Below are 24,759 nucleotides of genomic sequence, written 5' to 3'. Positions count from 1 at the left end.
CGGCCTTGGAACAGAGTGTGTAAAATAATATAAACTTTTCGAGCAAACTACATCAAAGGTTATCTTACAAATTGGTGATAAATAGTAATCGCACAGAAAAGTAATCTCTTGACAGAGTGATGTGTGTCCGTCAAGGCTCCGTGCACATGCTTCTTAGCAACCATCCAGAGTGGCTCCCACAAATGTTCAACAAGGATAAAAGCCATCATGGTCATGTGTGTGACAGTGCAAATCCGTACACCTTAAACGGATTACAGTAGCAGAAGAGTCCAAACAACATCTGACATCTCAATAAAAAATGAAATTAGCGGCATATGGGTGTTTTTTTACTTAACGTAATGGGTAGCATCTAAGACAAATTGCGTCTGACCTGTTGAAATGCTGCGAGAGATGGGCATTAACCCAGTATTTTTATGAAATGCACGTTTTACTGAAACCACCGGGATGTTCATATGAAGATGTACAGTATGTATGGTGTAACTTATTTCGCACTGTACGTAGCCAACCATGCTATTCGCAGGTATGTAGATGTGTAAACTGTACTGAAATAATTTCAGCTGTGGCCACCAACAGATTGCCAAGATGATGCGAAGGATACGTTGCCAACCTCATATTGAAAAGATCTTCCCAATGGGACTTGCCATGTTTGTATCTCACACCAAAGCCTGTGGTCTTCATCAAGGGATCTTAGTGGGGGACCCTTATCCCTGATGCGTGTCTTCTCTCCCATCGAGGGGGCACGGGTTAAGGGTGCATTTGGGTGCTTTTATTTATGCGTCTTCTGGGAATTGTACAGCGATGGTTATTGAATGTAGATTAATAGATTCCCCTTGACACGGGTAGATGGCGAGCTGATCACATTTGCACGAGGGTGGGAGGGTGTGTGTGTTAGGGGCCGTCCATAAATGACGTCACGCACCTAGGTGGGGGGGGGGGTCAGACATTTGTGACGATGTGTGACGAGGGTGGGGGGTGTTTTAGAAACGTGACGTCACATCAAAATGCGCAACTTTAAATGAATATGGAATTGTTCTAAGATCACTAATTGTTATAACAACACTCCTACAACATCGGAGTGCAACGCCACATTAAATACGAACTACAATGACAATAGTTTAAAGCGATATGAAGCATGTTTTATTTTCAAAATGGAAATATGGTTTTGGGGGGGGGGGGGCAGAGCTTTGTGACGTCATATTTGAGGAGGAGTCTGACGTTTTGTGACGTCGTGTGACGAGGGGGGGGGGTCAAAAATCGTCCACAATCGCGTGACGTCATTTATGGACGGCCCCTTGCTTGCCTTCCTCTCAATGGCTTGCTGCACCGAGGATACTTTTTTTAACTTATTTTATTTATTTATTACTTTAAGGGCCATCACGGTTGCGTGATGTCATCTTCCTCGCCTGGTATACAGTAGGACGTAGGTTCGATCCCAACCCTAAGTTGCATGTTCTTCCCTTGGTTGCATGGATTCTTCTCCAGGTCCTCCGGGTGTTCTCTACATATTTAAAATCAGCATGGGTTTGGAGTATTTGGCTGCAATACATTTCAACGTGATAAGCCACTTCGTTGGGCTGTCATTGGTTGCCAGGTCGCTTCTGAAAAATAACTAATACAGTGGTACCTCGGTATACGTCGTTCATTCGTTCCAGAAGGTAGGACTTATACCGAAAATGACATATACCAAATAATTTTTCCCATAAGAAATAAAGGGAAAATAAATAATCCGTTCCAGAGAATAAGAAATTATATTTTATATGGCATATTATACATTAATGGGGTTGTATAAAATAATTTAGACACTACTTATTACTAAAATGCATACATAAATGTGAATAAAAATTAAATTTAACATCACTTTACCTTGCTGAGAGCAGTTGATAGCCTACGAGGATGGTGGTGAGGAAGGGGAGGAGACGTGAACGGGGTAAACGCGGATACGCGGTGACTCTTTCCAACCCATACAAGTTCTAGCAAGCGCGTCGTATCCCAAGCAAGACGTCGTATCCCAAGACATTTTTAAATCCTTTATATTAAGTTCACTTGCGTGCTTGCTTGCTTGCTTACGACCGTGCAAATCTTTCGGTCGTTTTTTAGCCCACTTCCCGTGATCCAATCGAGCTGACATTTTGCACACAAACTCGTTGTGCGAGACAATTAATGTTCGTGAAATTTTTTTTCCAAAATTTTACACTGTTTAGGGAAAACTAATTAAATATTTAATTACCAATTGCTTAATACTGGCAGACAATCATCTGACCCATAGGTGGCAGCCATCTCAAGCCAGAGGACGAGAGGACTCTAGCCGCCACGCATATAAAGGATTTAGAGTGAAAAACTTTGTTTTTTCGGGTTAATTTTTTTTCACGTCAAAACACGACGTATACCAAATTCGAGGTATTCCAAAGCAGTCGTATACTAAGGTATGACTGTAGCTGAATGGGCTTTACCTGGTTGAATAAAACAAAATATTTGCATTGTATTCATTGATTTTGAGTGATTTGCTTACCTCTCTTCTTACTTTGTACTCCTATCGTGTTTTTGTATCGTTTGTTGTTGTAACTTCCTGACCCCGTGACCCTCCTGGACACCTGTAAAAAAAAGCTTTGTAGCTCATCAGATGTCTCCAGGATGAATACAAATTCTGATATCGATGCACAGTTTGTCGGGGGTCTGTTATTCCTCTTGTTCCTTTGAACAGTTTCGTAACCTAAGTAGGATTGTCCTACCTCTGAAGTTTGCAGCTTTACTCGCCATGCTTCGTAACAATATAGTTTTCCGATGCCTTGTCTTGCGGTAGTTGTATTTGATACATTTCTTACATGGCTCTTATTCCCCGACTCGCAAACACCTGGATGCATTTGACCTTAATGCAGGTGCCGTTATTGTGCAATAGCAGTTCGATCGCAATTGCTTTTGGGTTTGTTGAATTTGTTGCCTTTTGATCTTAGGCCCACGTCAGTTGATTTCGAGCACAAGCACAATACGCTCTGTGGTTACCTGCATTCTTCTGTGTCTCGAGACCTGTCGGCTGCACCGCGACGTTTTATACATCATTTTCTCTGCATTGTTTGCCTGATGCTCTTACCGAAAGACGGTGAAAAAAAAGAGGGGCGGATATGAATGTATATTGAACTTATTTCGCACTGCACGTAGCCAACCGTGCTCATCAGAGAGGGACAATACGTGGAAATTCAACTACTTCTAACGGAAAATGGTACCGATCACAACACTACTGTAGATATACTCTGGAGGACCAATCCTGCCCTACCCCCTTCAACAAACCGCATTGACGATCGTGGTGAAGTTTCACCGACATTGCATCGGGAGCCCATTATTTGTTGGTAGATTGAGAATGGCTGGAATAGTTGAGTACATTTATGTAGCATCCATAAGAGGGTTTTTTGGGGGGTTAGATCGCGTAAATATAAATGTGTCGTTAAACCCGCCACCACCCGACACAGCTAATTAGTAACGCTTGTCACGTAAACAAAACGTGCCAATTCGTTACTAGTTCAGCACGCAGGCTGTGTGTTGGAGAGTAAACCCGCAGCATTTATGATTCGAGCACGACTTTTTGCCGGTAAATACAATTATGTTTCATGATTGCACATGAACAACATGTGCATACATCTGATCGTAATACATTCATTACATGTGAAAATCACCTACAATGTACGTTATTAATTTTAATTTCATGGAGCAAAAGTACATGTTTGTATTATATTCTGATAGAATATTATTTCTATAAATTAGTAAACGTTGTATTCTGCCTGCCTATTTAAAGTTTCAAATACTGACTCCTGAAGAAGATAACTTCGTATAAACTGCAAGCGTTCCCTTCCCTCTTAAGCGATTAATCATAATTTCAAAGAATTAAAATATTTCTGTATTAAGTTACTTTAAATACCTGCTCAGCATCTCATTTTTCCCCCAGTGCCATCACTCGGGTGTTCAGTGAGGGTTATATCCCGCAGTGAATATTGAAATACACCACCCCCCAAAATAGGATCACTACTCTATTACACTAACTCTTAAGACACGTGCGATTAATATCAACTCGACGGTTTCCCATTGCTATTGACACTTTTCTCCCCAATCTTCCCATTTCCTGGCTGTACTCAACAGTAAAGTTGTATTCAACATCACCTGGCACAGCACAGTACTGCAGTTACCAATCTATTCATGCAATCGACTTAAAATCAAGTCAACATTTCTTCCAATGGGACGGCACTAGTTGCCATTGATGGCTCTAAGCCGGTGGTGGAAATTCGACATTTACATGGCATCGGTCAGTCTCTCTCCAGAGTAAGACTACTCTTGCTTTTATTTTCTACAAAGAGGTACTAATTCAATTGACCATAATAATAGGGTGTTTCCCCTTTTTTCTGGCAACAAAACTGGAACCTTTATACAAGGATTCATGTCTGTATTAACCACAATACTTGCAGTCAAAATGCAAACAAAAAACACACTATGATAATATATGCATTGTCCTTGAAACTGATTGGTCCACACCAAGGAATGGCTTTCTTTTGAGCCTCGACCCAATTGGTGCTCGACCAGAGGACGCCAAAAGGCGTACAGCTCAAAGACAATGCACTATCAAAGTAATGAGGGCTCGGGGTGAGCATCTACATCATTATACCTCCTTTGCCAGTACCACAATATAATAGGGTGTTTCCCCCTTTTTTCTGGCAACAAAACTGAAATCTTTTTACAAGGATTAATTTCTGAGTTAACCACAATACTTGTAGTCAAAATGCAAAGAAAAAACATACTATGATTATATATGCAGGATCAATTGACCCTGTTAAAATGATGGGCCGAGTCAAACCTCTGCATGACCAGAATATGAACAAATGAGTTTCTGACTGAGTCATGCACTTTAACCATCGTGCCACCTGATCGAAAATAAGACTAGTTTAAAATACTTGATTATAAAATGCTTCCTGATTTAAAGCACACTTCATTAGAATTTTTAATTAATCTCATCACCAGCATAATTATAACAAAGGACCACATCGAGTTACACTTAAGAACACTAGTAGTAGTAGTACTGGATTTCAAATGGGATTTTATTGGCATTAGAACGCCTACAATCCAGGCTGTTCAACATGGATCACTTTACCGGAAGACTGAGATATGTTACCGTTACGTAACAAAACTCTAGAAATATGTACCCAGTCCGTATTCATGTATACAAAATATAAATTATATGTACATTTGTAACTAATGAGACAAACTCAATTTTACTTGCAGTACATCGCACAGTTGCGTTCTTACCATAGGAATCTCAGTGCATGGTTAAATTTATGCTTGTGGGACATATCAATTTGTCACACATATGCTGGTAAACCACGGGGTATAAAAACAGATATCATGCATGAGCGAACTTTAAATTATGCTGGAAACATTGAGATATATCCTTAGTATATAATTCGTATTAAGAGCATCCATTATTAACATAAGGCAGCAACTAAAGTGCACAATGCTGAGGCCTTGAATAATTTTCAAACACTTACAACGTTCTAGTTTATATATGTTGATTGGTTTATGTATTTTTTATTCGATGCCATTCCCAGTATCTGTTTTGCAAAGACCTTCTTAAAGTTTAGGGATACATGATTCCCTTCTTCCACAACTTTATAGAATTTTGACTGGAGGATTCAAGGTCACAATTCACAAATAAGTTTTTTTGCCATTGTCTAGAAGGTATTAACCTATCACTTCTAAAGTATTATAAAACATAATCAATTAAAAATGTCGAATTTTCTGCATGTCTCATAAGCATAAAAATATATTTGAATTCACCAATCACTGTATGGTTACATCTATATTTAAATTTGAAACACTTGGTTAATTTCATGTTATTAAAGCAAGCTATTTTCTTATTTTGAATTTCGACTGCACCAGTAGCACGCATTAGAAGTCTCTCAGGAACGATGTGGCAGACTTCAACATTTACATAGTACGGCACGCATTGGTAACCACACACAGAAATAAGTGGCCTCAAACGAGGTCAAGAGCAATGTGTTGCTGACCACCGTACTTGATTTCCCAGGCACATGACATTCAACAATTTAAATCCATAAGTTTCGTCCACTGGCTGTGGTAGCTGTGTTGATGGATAAAATAAACTGTGCTTATACACTTTCTGATAAGCAGAGCACTGCATTAGCTGAACAGTTTATAAACTGCTTGAAACAACCCAACCCTAGATTTAGATCACGATGTTGTCTTTTCAGAGCTCAGAGACCAAGGTGCGCTTATGTAGTCACGCGGTGCACTAAAAACAAATGAACGATCTTCGTCATTCTGCCTTCTTGAATAGACAATGAATTGGCAAATCATGAGAGCACTTGTCTGTAATGTGTTTAAAAAATAGCTGTAAACAAATAAATTTTCGCAATAACATATAGCAAATAAGCCATATATTTTAAGAATCTGCTATCACAATTATATATGCTTATCAAGCAAGATATATTGAACTATGAGCATACCCCTTTATTCAAAACAGTGTACATAGCCTACTGTCCTGATTGTGTATGAAAATGTTGCATGTGGAATGATACCCAAGTTTAATTTCAAAAATAGTACACCAATGGAAACCTGCACTTGTAATGTTTTATTTTTTTAATCATTTTCAACTAAACGCACTATTAAATATGTACTCTAGCTCTACTCTTACAGATGTTCCGTCATTGTGTAACAATATTAACAGGAAATGTAAAAAAAAGCCTCAATACAGTAATAAACAACGTAATAACTTTAAAGAGTGCTGCTATTGTACATGCAATAACGTTTTTTTTATCTTACAAATTTGTACTTTTTAAACAATCCTAAAAAACTATAAAGCACTGTTTTAGTTTAAGAAAAGAAGTACGGTAGCTTAAAAATTGTTGATGTTACAGACTCCATGTAAACAATGCGTTTTTCAAAAAATGAGCTGTGCACTTATTGTATTAACCAAGGGGCCAAAGGTTTCAAACCACAACAACAAAATGCTTTCCCACATTAGAAGTTTGGCCACAACAATATCATCTGTAACAGTTCATCTTTACGCACAATTCCAGTCTGTTGTGCTGACCATGAACAAACAAAAACTGCATCCAAACAAACAGGATTTAAAGTTACTTCTTTGCCAACACTGCCTAAATCAGTGATTATAAAATAAGGAGTCCTTCTTGCAGACCACCACAAGCGGTCTTTACCGCTTATTATTATTTTTCTTCTGCCACTTGACCACTTTCCTCCTCTTCAGGATCATCTCGTAGAGCTTATCAAGTCCCTCGTAGACACCCTGTCCTGTGACAGCGCACACGGGCTGTATGTGCCACAGTATGGTGGGACCCAGATCAGTCAGGGTTAGAAGCTTCTCCAGCTGATGAGGGGGCAAGGCATCGGGTAGGTCCTGCTTGTTGGCAACGACAAGGAATGGCACACCCTGGCACTCTGGCGTCCGTGCGATGCGATGCAGCTCCGTGCGGGCCTCCTCGAGACGCTCAGGGTCGGACGCGTCCGTGACAAACACGATGCCGTCGGCGCAGCGTGTGTACGATTTCCAGAGTGGCCGCACCTTCTCCTGGCCGCCAACATCCCAAAAGTGGAAGTTGGCCACCCTGCCCTGTCCCAGGGTTACACGCAGCCGCTCCGTGTTGAAGCCGATGGTCGGTGCCGTGTGCACAAAATCATGGAGCTTAAGGCGGCAGAGCAAAGTAGTCTTCCCTGCAGAGTCCAGGCCAATTATGGCCACATGCAGCGGCTGGAAGCTTGGGAAGTTTGCCAGCACTGGGTTATCGCCTGAAAGACCATTCCCCATGGCCGTGACAGTCGTTCACTCCCACTCCTGGGAAGGGAGAAGGCAAAAAGGGAAACATTTTGATGTGAAATTAAACTCTCCATATTTTCTCTATTCAACAAATGTCTATGCCATGGACATGAGGGCTTGAATAATGGTAATAAATATTAAAGAGAAATTTTCATAAATTATGGGGAGTTCTAAAATCTAGAACATGAACAACAGCAGCTATATGGCCACATCGTATTTGAGGTCATCCTTGACAGGTTTTTGGTAGATTCCATCTGGAATCAGCTGCTGCTGCCAGGAAAGGAGCCATTCCAAACACGGAACGGCTGCAAAAACACAAATGAAAGTGTTGCTTTGTTTCCTAAGTTCAACACTGAAATTTTACAAGATGTCAGGAGTACAGACATCGGGTTGTGCAATCAGGACATCTCGTTTACACAGATGTGTCCGTTTACAATTTTAAGGGTGAGAACAGCACTCCAAATCTTGTTTTTAAAAGCTTGCTTGGTCAACAAAACTTAGGGCTGTCACTATGGACTTTAGACCTACCCACGTGGTCAACACTCGTCACTCAGGCTGCCAGTATTTGCTCTACCTCCCCCGAGCACTTCCCCACTAACCACTCTGTAAGATTGTTGTTAACAGAACATTTTAGTTTATGAGTTGACTTCCTTTGTTGGAAAATACAATAACCTTTATCCAGCTAAAGAGCTCATTGGCAAACCAATGTCTGTTATGCTTAGGGGCAAAATGTAGGGGCACACTAGCCGTCTTATTTAACAAGTGAGAAATGTTTACTCACAGCAAAGAGATCATAACCATTATCAATCTCAAACTGTCTAATAATCTAAGCTTATTATCCAGTTTACACAGAGCGCACTTAACGGTTATACAGGAATAAAATTCCTATTTTTATAATCTAGGCCAGGATATAACAATGCAGGGTTACATTGTGGGCAGCAACGGGCAGTGAAACACAATTCATTGTTTTGTACTAAGCTTACAAGTCTATGCTCCCCACCTTCACCAACCCCACACTGACCAGTATGGTGAAATATGGTCAAATAACCACCACGACCTGCATGAACATTGCTCATACTACAGTGGCTTGGCAAAATACTTTTTTTTCAGGTCCAGCATTTATTAAGAAGACTTCGTTGTTCACTAAAACGATGTCACCTGGAGTTGGAACATATGATTACAAACATACATTGAGGATCCAATCCACACACAGGTCAAACAAAAAAGACAACATTTTCCAGCTGGCCTTTTAGAAGACGACCTAGTATAATGCCACTGGATGAAAATAGCAGCTACAAAGATAGGCCAGTGTTTAGACGAGTCACAAGGGAGATATTTCATCAAGGGCCATGGCATCAAACCGAAGCACAGTAACACCATTCACGATTAAATGCATGGGGTTTATCCAATCTGCATGCGTTATTTTTCGGTACAACAACGCAGGGCATTGTGCACTCTTTCGGTTACACGAGGAACCCATGCGGGACAGGACTTGGCATAGAGCCCGGAGTTTGTACACATCTGTGCCGAGTACAACTCGACTCCACGGGGCGTCTGCTTGAAAGAAAGGAAGCATTAACAGGGAAGACCCCGATGAACAAAGACAATATCCCAACATCGCAAGTGAGACCCTTTCTGTATAAATGTACGTGTTTCATATCCAATCGCCAAAGCATTCTCAAAATAATATCCCGAGCCCCTTGGCAACCTGACTGTCCTGTTTGTTCGCAAGGTGCCCTCCCTAGGGGGGCATGTTGGTGCCTTTGGAATAGATCTCATTAGGACATTATCTCTCCGAGCTGAAAAGACATCTGCTCTGCCTTGTGATAGATCTCCTCGGCCAATAGCGCAACCTCAGGGCGCCCTGTCAACAACACGTCAAACTCAGAGGTTATCCATAAGAGTTTTTTTTTGTGGGTTAAATCGCATAAATATATGTGTCGTTAAACCCGCCACCACCCAACACAGCCAACTAGTAAGGGTTGTCACGTAAACAGAACGTGGTCAATTCGTCACTAGTACGGCACACTGGTGTGTTGGAGAGCCAAGCCACAACATTTACAATCCGAGTACGTTTCGCCAGTGATTACAACCAGCTTCATCAGGCGACAGCCAGATTTGTCAGCAAGGCAAATCGTGGCCCCGAGCTAGAGTACAAATATATCAATAGAAATCCGTGTTCCGTATTCACCTATTCTGCCTTGCCAAGGTCCTCTAGGAGTCGAGGGGAATCTCCCCGGGGCCACCAGACGAGACTCTGTTGTCACCTGGGGATGAGTGAAGCCATCAGCTCACCACACATCCACCACACTAACACCTCGAAAACATCATTTCACGTGTGTGTGCACCGCACATGCGGCAGCACGATCAGAAATACATCATTGATGAAGATGATGGTGTTGGTGGTAGTCAGAAACACTCCTGTAATTGTAATGGTGACAACCACAGCAACGAAGTTGATGCAGAGCAGCACTGGGGGTGGAATGGAGAAGATGTGAGCGTGGCCGTGTCCAGCAGTGTCACCGCGTGAGCCACAGACCGTGAGCATATGCCAATGTGCTATTGTGTACTACCAATGTACCCCTTATTATGCCAATCAATCGTAACAGATGACTACACGTGGGATGTCACTCTACGCCCTATCTCACAGCATACAGGTACAGAGTGTACACAGACACATCCCACGTGTACGGGTCTTGGTGTGCCCTAAAGTGCACGGGCTATACGTGGACATTTCAGACTACGGTAGGCCGAATTTCTTTCGCACCGTACGTAGACGCAAGTACTGCACGTGTCAAGTCGTACATGCACGTATGTCGGTGTAAATTAAAGCAATTATGGCAGCTAGAAGCACCGCTACGCATTGTGTGTCCACACGTGCGCATGTCAGCGTGCGCGTTCATCCACGCGACTCTTACGCGTGTGCGCAACACGTTGCTATAAGCCCCTAGGCGTGTGCATGAGAAGCTAACAGCACTTGCCCCTACTACAGCCTGTCCCGTGTACCCTGTGGGGCTGCTTGTTGTGCTGGAACCTACAGCAGGGGAAGGGTGTCCCGGTAGCACGGTGCTCTGGAGAGGAGGATGGTGGTCAGCGAGGCGGGGAGGACATGGAGAGAGATGCTGGTCCCACAGGATCAGGGTGATGATGATGGTGTTGGTGGTATTCTCGCCGTCCCTGCTTTTCCCAAAGGATGAAGATACTGCTGCTGATGATGTCGATATCCTTGAGGTCGCTTCAGGATCGTGGCCAAGATGATGATGATGTCCTTGTTGCTCCTGCGGTAATACTGGGGCAGGAGATGTTGTGAGTGCTTCTGGCAGACGCTCTCTCTCCACCAGCAGGAAGAGTCAAGAACGACTTGCTGGGCTGGTGGTACAGAGATCTTGCTTTGATTGCTGGTGGGGCTGGCCCATGAGTTGAGAGTCGAAGGTTTGCAGGTCCCTGCGGGGTAGTGCGGAAGATGCAGTCCCTGGTGAGCCCACGCTAATTGTTAGAGGCGGTGCCGGGTATTTATAGATGCCCGACGTGTATAGTCGGCGAAATGTGTGCAACAGCAGGGGCTGTGTGTTTTATATTAATCTATATGAGGTGTAGAGGATAATGAATAAGATACTGTGAGCAGATGAGAGGAACTTGGTATGTGTGGGTGCTGTGTGTGTAGTAGCTACTGTGTATATCTATGCTGTACACGTAGGATATGATGTCCCTGCTGTGGGTAAGATATTCTCGGTGCTGTACGTGTAGTAGTAGATAGTGTGTGCGTGTGTAGAAGATAGGTGCTGGGAATGTGTCGTAGACACTGTAGGTGCTGTGTGTACATGAGGTAGGTTCTGTGTGTGTGTGTTAGACACTAGGGGTGTGTTGGACACTAGGGGTGTGTTAGACACTAGGGGTGTGTGTGTGTGTACAGGTGCTCTGTGTGTGTGCAGTAAATACTAGGGGTGTGTATAGATGCCGTGTGTGTGTTAGACACGCGGGATGTGTGTGTGTAGACACTGTCTGTGTGTGTGCTGTGTGTATAGACACTGTCTGTGTGTGTTAGACACTGTGTTAGACAGTCTGTGTGTATAGACACTGTCTGTGTGTGCTGGCTGTGTTAGACACTGTCTGTATGTGTTAGACACTGTGTGTGTTAGACACTGTCTGTGTGTGCTGTCTGTGTTAGACACTGTCTGTGTGTTAGACACTGTGTGTTAGACACTGTCTGTGTGTTAGACACCGTCTGTGTGTGTTAGACACTGTGTGTGTTAGACACTGTGTGTGTGTTAGACACTGTCTGTGTGTGTGCTGTCTGTGTTAGACACTGTGTGTGTGTTAGACACTGTGTGTGTTAGACACTGTGTGTTAGACACTGTGTGTGTATAGACACTGTCTGTGTGTGTGTGCTGTGTGTGTTAGACACCGTCTGTGTGTTAGACACTGTCTGTGTGTTAGACACTGTCTGTGTGTTAGACACTGTCTGTGTGTGTGCTGTCTGTGTTAGACACTGTCTGTGTGTTAGACACTGTGTGTGTTAGACACTGTCTGTGTGTTAGACACTGTGTGTGTGTTAGACACTGTCTGTGCTGTCTGTTAGACACTGTCTGTGTGTTAGACACTGTCTGTGTGTTAGACACTGTGTGTGTGTGTTAGACACTGTGTGTGTGCTAGACACCGTCTGTGTGTATCCGGCAGGCCAAGTGCTCCGGGATGTACCGCCACGCGCTGGCGCCGCAGTGCGCGCGTGCGCCGCGTGCCCCCGCGCTTTTATACCGCGGGGGGGGGGGGGGGGAACGCCCTCCTCGTGACGTCACAGCCAGCGCCGCCTCCCATTGGTCCGCGTGAACGCGTTGCCCCGGTTACCAGACGATTCGATGTTGAGTGGGGGGGTCATTATTACAGTATTATATTATTATATAAAATTATTATAATATTGTTACAATAATATAGCAGAAGTAATAGTAGTGTGACCGTACGATACAGCTTCTCCGATTGATTACGTACGGTGCGAAATAAGTTCAACATAAATACTGTACATGCACCACTGTATTGCCCTACCAATACTCCTGGAACAATGCACGTTTACAATATAAATTACAAACAGCATTATCATATAATACTCCCGCATGTGTGTGTGTGTGTGTATAGTAACAGTATACACTGCTGTATTACTGGGATGCCGTTTCTGGAACGCGAATTTTAAACACATTTCAGTTAAATTTTCACTCCATAAAGACCTCCCGACCATGCCCAGCCCGTTATGTTGAAAGATAAAACAATAAAGTACTGTTCTGCAATTTGACACTCATATAATGGGCCCAGTGTGCCACTGAGACGCTCAGAAGGTTCCTTGGTAAATGTACGGTCGAAAGAACTACATAAGTATAGATGCCATTGTATCACTAATCACTATCACGAATTATTCAATGTCTGTGCCATATGAGACATGCCTTCTAGAACTCATAATCTTGATTGATACTGGAAGAATCCGATGAGCTATGAATCTCTTCTCCACAGATGTCCAGTAAGGGCAGGTCAGAACGTGACAACTTTAAATTCAGCCACCAGAGACTCACAACACCCTGGTGATGGTGACGATGACACCATTGGTCACAGAGTCACTTCAAACATGGTAGGGCCCATTCATGCTCTCTACAGGGGGCTCTGCCAAATGTCAATACGGCAATCAATTTTTCATTGCCCAGCACACATCTTTAGCCATTCAGAATTTGACTTGAGATGGGATCGGTTATTCTCAACATTTGAGCACCACCCGGTTCAACCAAACAGCGGCTAGATTGCTAGAATCAGGATTGTATTCCTCCAGGTTGGCTGAGCCCCATTAGCCACTCAACCGCATCGATGCAACTGGAGTGCCTGGATGAGCCCGCGTGGGATATAACACTGAAACTACAAAAAGCTCTCAACATCCTACTTTCTGTACTGATGCACACGATGGCTCCATCCCTGTGTGGTCCACCAACCCGTACGCCACTATAGTCTCGTTTTTCATCCGGTGTCTTCTCGCTCAAGCAAGCAGAGGGTGACTCTGACCCAGTGGTGGAAAATCCATATTCCCATGGCTGGCTCAGTATTACAATTGGACAGTGATCGTGGTATTGCTCTATTACAATGTACATATGTTGAATTTCTTTTGCACCGTCTGTAGCCAACTTTGCAAATCGGATGTGCAGGGGAATTGATAACAAACTAAAGACAAACATCGGTTCTAAAGAAAATCCTATAATAGTAACACATGCTACTGATTATAGTTATAAAATACCATATCGATATTTTACGTGACAGCTGTCAAATTTCAGTGTGATGTACATTATTTTTATCACTGCATATAATGCTAGTATTTCAGTAAATACGATTACATTGTTTAAAAATTACTATTGTTGCAGTCGTGTCGTTGACATTCTAATGTAAATCATGATTGTCATAAACATCAGCCATGGCCAATCCACTGATAAAGGCCTCCCCAAGCTCCCTCCACCCTCACACATCTGAGACGCAATCCACCTGGCACTTGCACACCAATATAATTAATTATCGTTAACAATTAATTGCATGCAGTACTGCAATGTATATTGTTCATGCAGTGTCTATTGTATCATCACTTATATCAGTGCAATGCTTTTAAAATAAGTTATTTACTGTATTGTATCTAATGATTATTTCAGAATCTGAATATTTATTTATACTGGAGGAATCCGATAAGCTATAAAGCATTTTTTTCACAGATGCCCAGTAGGGGCCCAACCCACACTAAAGAGGCTGTATGCCCTGGGCCAAGATGACCTGTGTTGGAGTTGCTATAAGTTGGCACAGTAGGGCCAAAGGTGGGTGCATCTGCCAGTCATCTCAGTCAACCTATGCTAGCTGGGTCTATCCCGTGATCTACTGCCAGCGAGCCTTCGACACTTCACGTGGCCTCAAAGTGCACCTAGCCTGGCACAAGCGCCTTGGTGACGTCACCGCCACTGAGTGGCGAATGGCGGTTGTTGTTGTGAGCTCACGGATTCCCACGTGCGCGTGGGAATCTGATGCCCTCGAGTGGATCATCTGTGTACTGCACACTTGTGCAACTTTTCACCTTTTTGTGACGTACTTAACTTTTATCAGCAACAAACGTGGACGAAACCAATCTCCACAAGTGTCTCAAATTTTATTTTTTAAATGAATGCATTGTGGATCGATTTACAGAACATCAAGTTATAGTTTTATCTCACATTTGTATACAAGCACAGTACAGTTGGGTTGTTTTCTTCAGAAAACGTGGGGTTTGTGCACTTTAAGACGTATTAATTGCTGTGGAAGATTAGAAATTGATTACATTCCAAGATACATAAATTATACGATTTTTTTTCTTGAGCAAAAGCATGTGCAAACAATCAATCTTTATTTTACGTGCCAATATCGCCTCAATAAAGTAGGAATCAGTGTCCATTACAGCAGAACAGGAATGATACAGGGGGCATAGAGCAACAGGAATGATAAAAGAAACCCACCATGCACTCAGTTGCTAACATCGACTGAGCAGAGTAAATTGCAACCGCGCGCAAAATTAAGTGCAACCGTGTGAAACGAATATCACGAGAAAGTTGAGTGGTAAATACAAATAAAATAAATGGAAAGTAAAGAGACAGTTTTTATTTAACATTTCACTTTTTTATGGGAAGGCAAGTCTGAACAGATGTGTCTTGCACGGACTACAGACTTGAGAGACATACGGCACGTTTCGGACGTCCGGTGGCAGGCGTGGTGCTCCAGATATTTTTTGAGGCTGCCCCCCACCCCACCAACATCAGGTGAAAAATCCTGGGCAAAAAAATCCATGCTTGAAAGAACAAGCATGGTAGGTGCATTCTTAAAAGTATGGTGACAGAAAGAGAAATGCATGATTCAGGAAACAAACGCAACTTCCAGACATATCGATAGTTAAGGAAAGTGGGCTGAGGCTGGACACATCAGGAATACAGATGCTGGAGAATAAATGATATTGGCGAAGGAATGGCTGCCACCAGATGGAGCGATGAAGCCAGCTCATGTGCAAGTGTTGGCTGGATTGTTACATTTCAAAACAGGGACGGATGGTGACGACTTGGGGAGGCTTTCATTCTAGCAGTGAATTCATCATGGTTGCTGATGAGTCGCAAATATATAAGTACAGAAAATAGCACACGTATAATTATATTTCATATGGAAGCTTGATTGCTTAAAAATAAATGAAGTCACCTGCCAATGGATTGTGGCAGAGGCGAGGGAAAGGGACGTTTTGGTGTGTGCGTTGATAACCGGTCATGTGCTTCCGTTAAGCGTGACCGGGCAGGGCCATGGATGGATATATTTCTTGAAACATTTCCAGATGTCTCACGTGTCCTACTGTTGCAATACATGCCTCACATTTATTTACACTGATACGAGTGATAAGCGCGCTGTCAATTACAGTATAAGTGTGATTGTCACACCTACTGCTGGAATTTAATAGAATGTATTTTGAGAGTGTTCGCATTATCCCTATATGTGGACATGTTGTTATTGTTTATTGTGTTGCTATACAATACAATGTAGTGCTTTCATATGATGTACTACATTATAGAATTATATTGTACAGTATTGGTATTATTACAGTGGTGGCTAACATTTGTAGATTGGTTCCCACCAGACCAATATGGAAGTTGCCCTATTGAATGAGGGCAGCAAACAATTTTTACCTCGACAATCCCTTGACATGGAACATCTTATTTGCAAAGGTGTCCAGAGTATTAGACACATACATAGCAAACACATGACATGTATGCAACATGTTTAATCTATAACGTACACAATATGGATTTGTAAAATTAACATCGCAGCCAGTAAAATACAAAACATACTGTACATATATATTTTTTTCTAAATTATTGGCACATGTCAGAAGCAAAACGATTCGCTGACACGTATTGTCTTTGCATGTCTGTCGACATATGATAATAGTTGGTAATATTTGTCTCAGATATTTATGAGGACATCTTTGTCAACTTTAGAAAAAATTTGAAGCTTTAGAGAGACCATTTTTACAGCCAAGAATGGGACAACCAATGCTCACTGTAAGAAGGTGGTGCTTTCTACAATAGGTTGATATTATTTGGGCCTTGGAAATCATCTTAAACTAGTTTTTAAAATCGTAGTGCCCTTGATTGTGGTACAATCCTAACACGAACGGACAATTGCCACATTCTGAGCTGGTCTGCGAAATTACAAAGCAAATGTTGGCTTTATATGCTTCCAATGATACATGTACAGTGAGGGAAAAAAGTATTTGATCCCCTGCTGATTTTGTACGTTTGCCCACTGACAAAGAAATTATCAGTCTATAATTTTAATGGTAGGTTTATTTGAACAATGAGAGACAGAATAACATCAACAAAATTCAGAAAAACGCATGTCAAAAATGTTAGAAATTGATTTGCATTATAATGAGGGAAATAAGTATTTGACCCCTCTGCAAAACATGACTTAGTACTTGGTGGCAAAACCCTTGTTGGCAATCACAGAGGTCAGACGTTTCTTGTAGTTGGCCACCAGGTTTGCACACATCTCAGGAGGGATTTTGTCCCACTCCTCTTTGCAGATCTTCTCCAAGTCATTAAGGTTTCGAGGCTGACGTTTGGCAACTCGAACCTTCAGCTCCCTCCACAGATTTTCTATGGGATTAAGGTCTGGAGACTGGCTAGGCCACTCCAGGATCTTAATGTGCTTCTTCTTGAGCCACTCCTTTGTTGCCTTGGCCGTGTGTTTTGGGTCATTGTCATGCTGGAATACCCATCCACGACCCATTTTCAATGCCCTGGCTGAGGGAAGGAGGTTCTCATCCAAGATTTGACGGTACATGGCCCCGTACATCGTCCCTTTGATGCGGTGAAGTTGTCCTGTCCCCTTAGCAGAAAAACACCTCCAAAGCATAATGTTTCCACCTCCATGTTTGACGGTGGGGATGGTGTTCTTGGGGTCATAGGCAGCATTCCTCCTCCTCCAAACACGGCGAGTTGAGTTGATGCCAAAGAGCTCCATTTTGGTATCATCTGACCACAAAACTTTCACCCAGTTGCCCTCTGAATCATTCAGATGTTCATTGGCAAACTTCAGACGGGCATGTACAGTATATGTGCTTTCTTGAGCAGGGGGACCTTGCGGGCGCTGCAGGATTTCAGTCCTTCACGGCGTAGTGTGTTAGCAACTGTTTTCTTGGTGACTATGGTCCCAGCTGCCTTGAGATCATTGACAAGATCCTCCCGTGTAGTTCTGGGCTGATTTCTCACCGTTCTCATGATCATTGCAACTCCACGAGGTGAGATCTTGCATGGAGCCCCAGGCCGAGGAAGATTGGCAGTTCTTTTGTGTTTCTTCCATTTGCGAATAATCGCACCAACTGTTGTCACCTTCTCACCAAGCTCTTGGCGATGGTCTTGTAGCCCATTCCAGCCTTGTGTAGGTCTACAATCTTGTCCCTGACATCCTTGGAGAGCTCTTTGGTCTTGGCCATGGTGGAGAGTTTGGAATCTGATTGATTGATTTCTTCTGTGAACAGGTGTCTTTTATACAGGTAACAAGCTGAGATTAGGAGCACTCCCTTTAAGAGTGTGCTCCTAATCTCAGCTCATTACCTGTATAAAAGATACCTGGGAGCCAGAAATCTTTATGATTGAGAGGGGATCAAATAGTTATTTCCCTCATTAAAATGCAAATCAATTTATAACATTTTGACGTGCGTTTTTCTGGATTGTGTTGTTGTTATTCTGTCTCTCACTGTTCAAATAAATCTACCATTAAAATTATAGACTGATCATGTCTTTGTCAGTGGGCAAACGTACAAAATCAGCAGGGGATCAAATACTGTTTTCCCTCACTGTATGCAACACTGCTCTTCTAACACATTGTGTGTTCGCTAATGGGCTACCCCAGTATGCATCTGTAAAACCCACTGGTGCAGCAAATAATGTGACTGGTATTGTATCCAAATTACTACCTAATGAAACATAATCAATCTGAGGGAAGAAAAAAAAATTCCTTGAGAAGGGCAATGGCAGCTACCGATGACTGGTCCCATTCAATGGAAGGCAAACTGGTCTTTCACAGCTCTTTATAGTCCATGAAAGCTAAAATAAGTGATTTAAATGTGAATGCACAACAATAACACTGCTGTAAATAATCTTCATTTGTTGCACCTGTTGCGGAATACTTAACATGGCATCCAGATTCAGAATGTGACTCACTTGGTTGACATCTAGCACCTACTGGCCAACCCCTGTTATGTATGGCCCATTGTAATATGTAAGAATATTGCTTTGCTTTACAGTGCTATGCTAAAAATAATGTTCAGCTCATTGTCAAGCCACTGCTAGATGAAGGCCTCTCCATGCTGTTTTGTTCATGGCATTGTTTGACCATGGTTCACCATGCTGATCAGTGCAGGCTGGTGATGGGAAAGCGGACAGGACTGAGTCAGATATCACCTACCGCTGATGCTAACCTTCTCCAAGAATCAACTCAGAGCACAATGCACCAACCATTCCACTCTATCTTCTTGGTTCTTTCGGTAAAGTCACGTAGAAGGGAAGTAATAAAATAATACTTTACCGAAAGAACCAAGAAGATGAATCCCTGCAGTCACGAAAGCTTTAAATCGAAACATTCCACTCTACTTACAGTACTATAAACAGATAAATATTAAACTTGCGTGTATATTTTTGTTTAATGAAATTGGCTGATGTAAATATAAAACCAGTAATATGGAGATGTGATATAACTGTAATTGTAACTAGTTGCTTAGCTCGTGCCCATAATAGCTAATGTGTCATAGTCATGCGAGCATGAGTCACCTTGACTTCCTGGCAGGGCATCTATGCAGTCATTATTCGGGAAACTTCTAGCTGACTCTGACACCTGCTTGTCAGCACAGCTATAAAAGTGACCACTATAGCTGCTCGGGCAGAACACTGCCAGCTGACAGGGGACAAAGCAGTGCTCCAGAGCTCAAGCAAGGTTTTTGCAGCACAGTTTGCAGCAGGACAAGCATGGCTTTGAATGTTTTCTTCCCTCCTATGCATGTCCTGGAGAAAAGACTGTGGCCCGGGTGGCCAATTTTGAGTCTCCCCGGACGAGAAGACAGCATGTTCCAGCAGCTTCAGCGTGAAATGAACAGCGAAATAGAGAGGATGGAGAGAATATTCCAATGGGTTGAACAGCTCAGCAGTCAAATGATCTCCAAAAGTGTCTTTCCTGAGATGCTGCAGCAGCCTCCCATAAGCAGGATCCAGATTGAAGCGCCACAAGAACAGGGAGACGGCTTTGTTGCATGCCTGGACGTGCAGCAGTTCTCCCCGGAAGATCTGGCCGTGAAGGTGTCTGGAGACAAGCTGGTGGTGGCTGGACGGCACGAGGTGAAGAGCGGAGAAGGCAGCAGCGGCAACTACCGTCACAGCTGCCAGGAGTTCCGGGAGGAGATGCAGCTGCCCAGGGACGTGGACCCGCAGAGCGTGAGCTGTAGCATGACCGCCGACGGGAAGCTGAAGATCAAGGCTCAGCGCCGTGCCCTCCCTGCTGCGGGTGAGAGGGTGGTGGCCATTGAGGTGCAGCGTGCCCCTCCTGCCATCGCAGCAGCGGCAGCTGGGAGCCCGGCTGATGGAAGCCCAGCCAAGATCCCCACCAGCGAATAATGCGTGGCAACTTTACCGGCTCATAACCTATCTGGGATTTAAGATAAACTCATAGGATCTAATATGTATATGAGAGTAGACATTTCATGTATGTATACTCTTATATAAATTGAAGCTTTGAAACATAAATCTTATATTTATAGTACGTTTCTGTGTTAAAAGTTAGCGAATGTTTTTGAGTCAACTCAAAAGTGATTGTTTTTTAATTAGTGCAGCACAATAGTTTGCTGTATGCGTTTTAATCTACTTACCATGAAGGTTAATATGTGATTAAATATAACATCAATGATACATAATTGTCTTCAATTATGAAATGTCTGTATTGATGCAATTTACAGTATTCAATATTATGCAATTTTATATAATACAGTAATTGTCAATTATACATTTCCACAAGGGGAAATTATAAAGTATATATTAAGAAAGCGGAAATTCAATCAGCCAATTTACGGATGCATATGCATTTTGTGTACAGTATTTTTAAACAACTATGAGGTAGCATTCACCAACTGTGAAATGGGACTTGATTTACAAAGCTGTATGATAATTGTCTAGAGTCTCAACTAAGATACCTAACCCTTAAACTAAGACTGCCTAAACTCCCACATGGAGTCCAATTTTTGTCACACATCACCTAAAAAATGCAAATGTCTGTAAATTAGAACAGTGTTTTACAATAAGATGGCGTGTGTGTATGTGCATGCATATTCATTGTTTAACTGTAAAGATATCTTTAAAATTGTATGTTATACTGATGTTATGTTTTACATTGGTTTGGCACGTGTAATAGTTACAATTATCAAGTGTAGATGCAAGGGTTGAAAGTAGTTATAGATAGAAGATGATGCAGTGCAGTTTAAATGTGTAACTGCATACCAACACAACAACAATTTGAAAGCAGTTTCGAGAACTGTCTCTGTAGAGTAATTTTTGTCAGCTCTAAAAAAGGGATAGATCCTTTAGGAATAATCTCCATCTCAACTCCTGTTGACTTTCCCCTCACAACGTCATATTTTAAATGCAACACAATGTCGTGTTCTCTTTACAGCAGATACTTATTTTAACTCTTTAGCTGGTGATTGACGTCGGGCTAAAATTGTGATGCCTGCATTGGTGTGCTTTAAATAAACGTTTTAACTCAAGGTTAATGACTTCGGAGCTTGTATGAGTGACTGTCATTGCACCCACATTCCTCACGTCACTCCCCTTTTGTCAGTGTTGAATCGTTTTGTAAACAACTGACTGACAATGCCTAAAATGTAACAGGACATATATATCTTGACTTCAAGCTTTCGTGACTGCAGGGATTCATATTATTTGGGTCTTTCGGTAAAGCCACGTAGATAGAAAAATATATAAAAATAATAACAATATCTGAAGACGATTGCTTGTGTTGCGATCTATTTACGTGGCTTTACCGAAAGACCCAAAGAATATGAATAGGAAGTATATACTTTGTACAACTGCCTGTTAATTTAGCCCCCGTATATCACGTGCATCAAGCCCGTTTGAAATGCTGTACTGCAGTCATAAGTAAAATGCACCAAAAGCATAAAAACTTCGGTTTTCTAAAATTAATTTGTGCAGCTATTACACCAAAGGCTGCCACTTCAAAATCATATTTCAGAAACCTCACAGATTGTATCTGAATAGCTGAAAACTAAGCACGCAGTGGCTTCGGACACAATTGGTCTTCTGGGTTGCATCCCAGAGTAATGCAGCAACTGCCATACATCCACACACAGCCTGCTCCAACTCTCTCAAATAGCCACTGGGTCTGAGAAAATACTCGTATTATAATGGATTTGTCTCTTCCATAACATATTTATGAAGACTGTCGTAGTCATGCCATGATGCACAAACTGGAGCAGGCTTCATCCTTAGCCATTGGGTTACAGATTAAGGAGAGCGTACAAAATGGACCATTCAAATTCAGTGCTGCACTATTCTGCCACAAGACTTGCTCCCAGTGAGCATTCAATTCTAACCGGATTATTTTGTTTATTTCAAAATACATTTCATAATGCATTACCAAATACTGTACATCCAAATTACGTGAGCGCACATTAAGCAATAGGCAACAAAGAGTTCATACCTCTATTGACGTAGTAAGAGTGCCTCTCGCAACCCTGATGACGCCACAAATCGAATTTCAGTGATTGCAAAAAAACTCTATTCACGAATACATTCCAACACAAAGGCATTGATTTATAGTAGGGGGTATGTTGAAATTAGAGAAATATTATATGCAAATCCAACTGAATGGTAATACAGGGTGTTTCAAAATTATGGACCCGATTTGAAATCGCTATATCTTTGAAATTGGGTCCACATTTGATTTTGTACATGCACTGATGATCAGAAACCACTTACATTTGGGAACCATACAACGGTATTAGGAGGGAAACTACGATTGGAAATTGAAAATTTTAAAGCTTATCCCAGAAAGCCAGAGTTTCCACTACTTTTCATGTGGGTAATAGTTTCGATGTAAATTCATGTTTGAGCACTGATCTGAATTTTGCACGTGAATGTAAAATCGAATGCCTATTAAAGCCTCGTAAGAGAAGATCCCTGCGTATGTTGAATTTCTTTCGCACCGTACATAGCCAACCATGCTCATCGGAGGTGCGTGTTGGGCACACCACGGCTCCTGCCTGCACGATTGATCTAATGCAGGCTTCCAATCCCTGCATGGTTCACCAACCCGACCGCCCGCCTATCCGTGTACAGTACTTTAACACGCACCCGACTAATTAGCAAGACTGTTATTGTTTGCTGATGAAGTTACAATCGTGACTGAAGGACGATTACTTGGTCGGTTTTCCAACATTCCTTGGCTTTGGGGACAGCTACTGCTGAAGAAGGCGCGTAGCTGTGGTTGTACTGATGAGTACATTTTACTGGTAGGAACCTCCTGGTTACATCAGCCCACATGGGATTATTGTCTCCGTCCGTCCGTCGTGCAGGGAGGGGCTAGGTGGGAAGGGGAGGGTGGGGAGGGGCTGGGTGGGGAGGGGAGGGTGGGGAGGGGCTGGGTGGGGAGGATGGGGCTGGGTGGGGGGTGGGAGGGGTGAGGCTGGGTGGGGAGGGGCTGGTCACCCCGTGGTGCCCTTATAAAACTCAACGTTTAACCTACTCACGCCGGCTTGTGCCTGCCCTCACAGTCGGGCATATTTGCGGAATACACCACGCCGCCGTTGACCCTGGCCATTGACCGAGGAACCCAACGTTCCTACCAGCTCCCTCCGCAGGAATGTTCCAGAGCCGGCGAGATTATTCCCCCATTACCCTAGCGGAGAGATATTCTACCACGAAGTCCAGATGACTCGACTGCTTGGTGCATGAAGTCATCGCTATTAATGTTTACTTTGAGGCTATGTGTATCGTAGCTATTATGCACGCGTTTTACTCTGTTTCTAAATAGAAACTTACGTGCAAAATGTATTGAAATAAAATAAGTACAGTACTTTTAACGTCAGATAAAATGAGTTGATGTTTTATTTATTAATTTCCAGAAAGGGTAAAACCTCTCCTTATTTTCCATCATTTGGATACTGGCAAAAGTCCCATAAATAAAACTGCTCTATCCGAGCTATATGTGTTCTGATACCGCCATTATCTTTGCGCTGTTGGCCTTTTGGCGATCTCTGGTCTAACACTGGAGAGGCAAGGCCATAAAGAAGGCTGTCTCTGGTGTAGGCCAATCAGTTTAAAAGACTGCATTTATTATTATCAAAGCCTCTTTGCATATTTTTCCACAAGTATGCGTAGTTAATGCAGACTTGATGCCTTGGAAAGTGTATCTATTTGGTGTTTGAAGATCTTAACACCCGTTTTATTGCCAGAAAGGGTAAAACCTATTATAAGAATAATTAAAATAATAGCTATTATTTTTCATCACTCCTTCACTTATTCAGGTGAAAGTCCAATAAGATGAATGAGATATATTACAGCACAGGCGCTGCTGAAGGGAGCATCATAGTACATTCGTAAACTGCATTTTACGAAAATGTCATATTTGAGAAGATTTATCCCCAAGACAGTCACAACATCATCTAGTTTTTTTTGTCAAGCAGTTACCCAGTCAACATTTGAACGCTGGGCCAACGTTGGGTCAACGGTCCTAACCAAATGCCAACGCAAGTCTATTGGGTGGGTAGTCCCATCACCGCGGAGCAATGGTTAGGAACCACTGCACCACAGAGAATTGTAACTTTAGAATACAGTACCATCCCCTGC

General features: G+C 42.5%; 2 protein-coding genes across 4 annotated transcripts; one reads left to right on the top strand and one right to left on the bottom strand.

Moving 5' to 3' along the window:
- Positions 1–6,609: 6,609 nt before the first annotated feature.
- On the bottom strand, positions 6,610–12,548 carry LOC133345848 (ADP-ribosylation factor-like protein 4A). 3 transcript variants are annotated; one of them, XM_061556871.1, is made up of 3 exons: positions 12,489–12,548; positions 10,870–11,275; positions 6,610–7,849 (listed from the first exon to the last, which is right to left on the bottom strand). In XM_061556871.1, the coding sequence occupies exon 3, from the start codon at positions 7,820–7,822 to the stop codon at positions 7,211–7,213; it is 612 nt and encodes a 203-aa protein (XP_061412855.1). In that variant the 5' UTR covers positions 7,823–7,849; positions 10,870–11,275; positions 12,489–12,548; the 3' UTR covers positions 6,610–7,210. The 3 variants fall into 3 exon arrangements, with proteins under 3 accessions (XP_061412855.1, XP_061412853.1, XP_061412854.1); XM_061556869.1 differs by adding an exon at positions 10,023–10,098 and having other exon boundaries at positions 10,870–12,540; XM_061556870.1 differs by having other exon boundaries at positions 10,870–11,303; positions 12,489–12,532.
- Positions 12,549–19,780: 7,232 nt separating this feature from the next.
- Positions 19,781–21,659, top strand: LOC133345847 (heat shock protein beta-11-like). Its single transcript, XM_061556868.1, has one exon. The coding sequence runs from the start codon at positions 19,876–19,878 to the stop codon at positions 20,515–20,517; it is 642 nt and encodes a 213-aa protein (XP_061412852.1). The 5' UTR covers positions 19,781–19,875; the 3' UTR covers positions 20,518–21,659.
- The last annotated feature ends 3,100 nt before the right edge of the window (positions 21,660–24,759 follow it).

The sequence above is a fragment of the Lethenteron reissneri genome, chromosome 23 (genome assembly GCF_015708825.2).
Source record: "Lethenteron reissneri isolate LAM-NWPU_2019-01 chromosome 23, ASM1570882v1, whole genome shotgun sequence".
NCBI lineage: Eukaryota > Metazoa > Chordata > Hyperoartia > Petromyzontiformes > Petromyzontidae > Lethenteron > Lethenteron reissneri.
The sequence above is the reverse complement of the archived record's forward strand: the minus strand, read 5'-3'. Positions and strand labels throughout refer to the sequence as shown.

Coding starts and splice junctions, on each gene's coding strand:
- LOC133345848 (XM_061556871.1), bottom strand. CDS start 7,822: ATGGGGAATGGTCTTTCAGGCGATAACCCAGTGCTGGCAAACTTCCCA.
- LOC133345847 (XM_061556868.1), top strand. CDS start 19,876: ATGGCTTTGAATGTTTTCTTCCCTCCTATGCATGTCCTGGAGAAAAGA.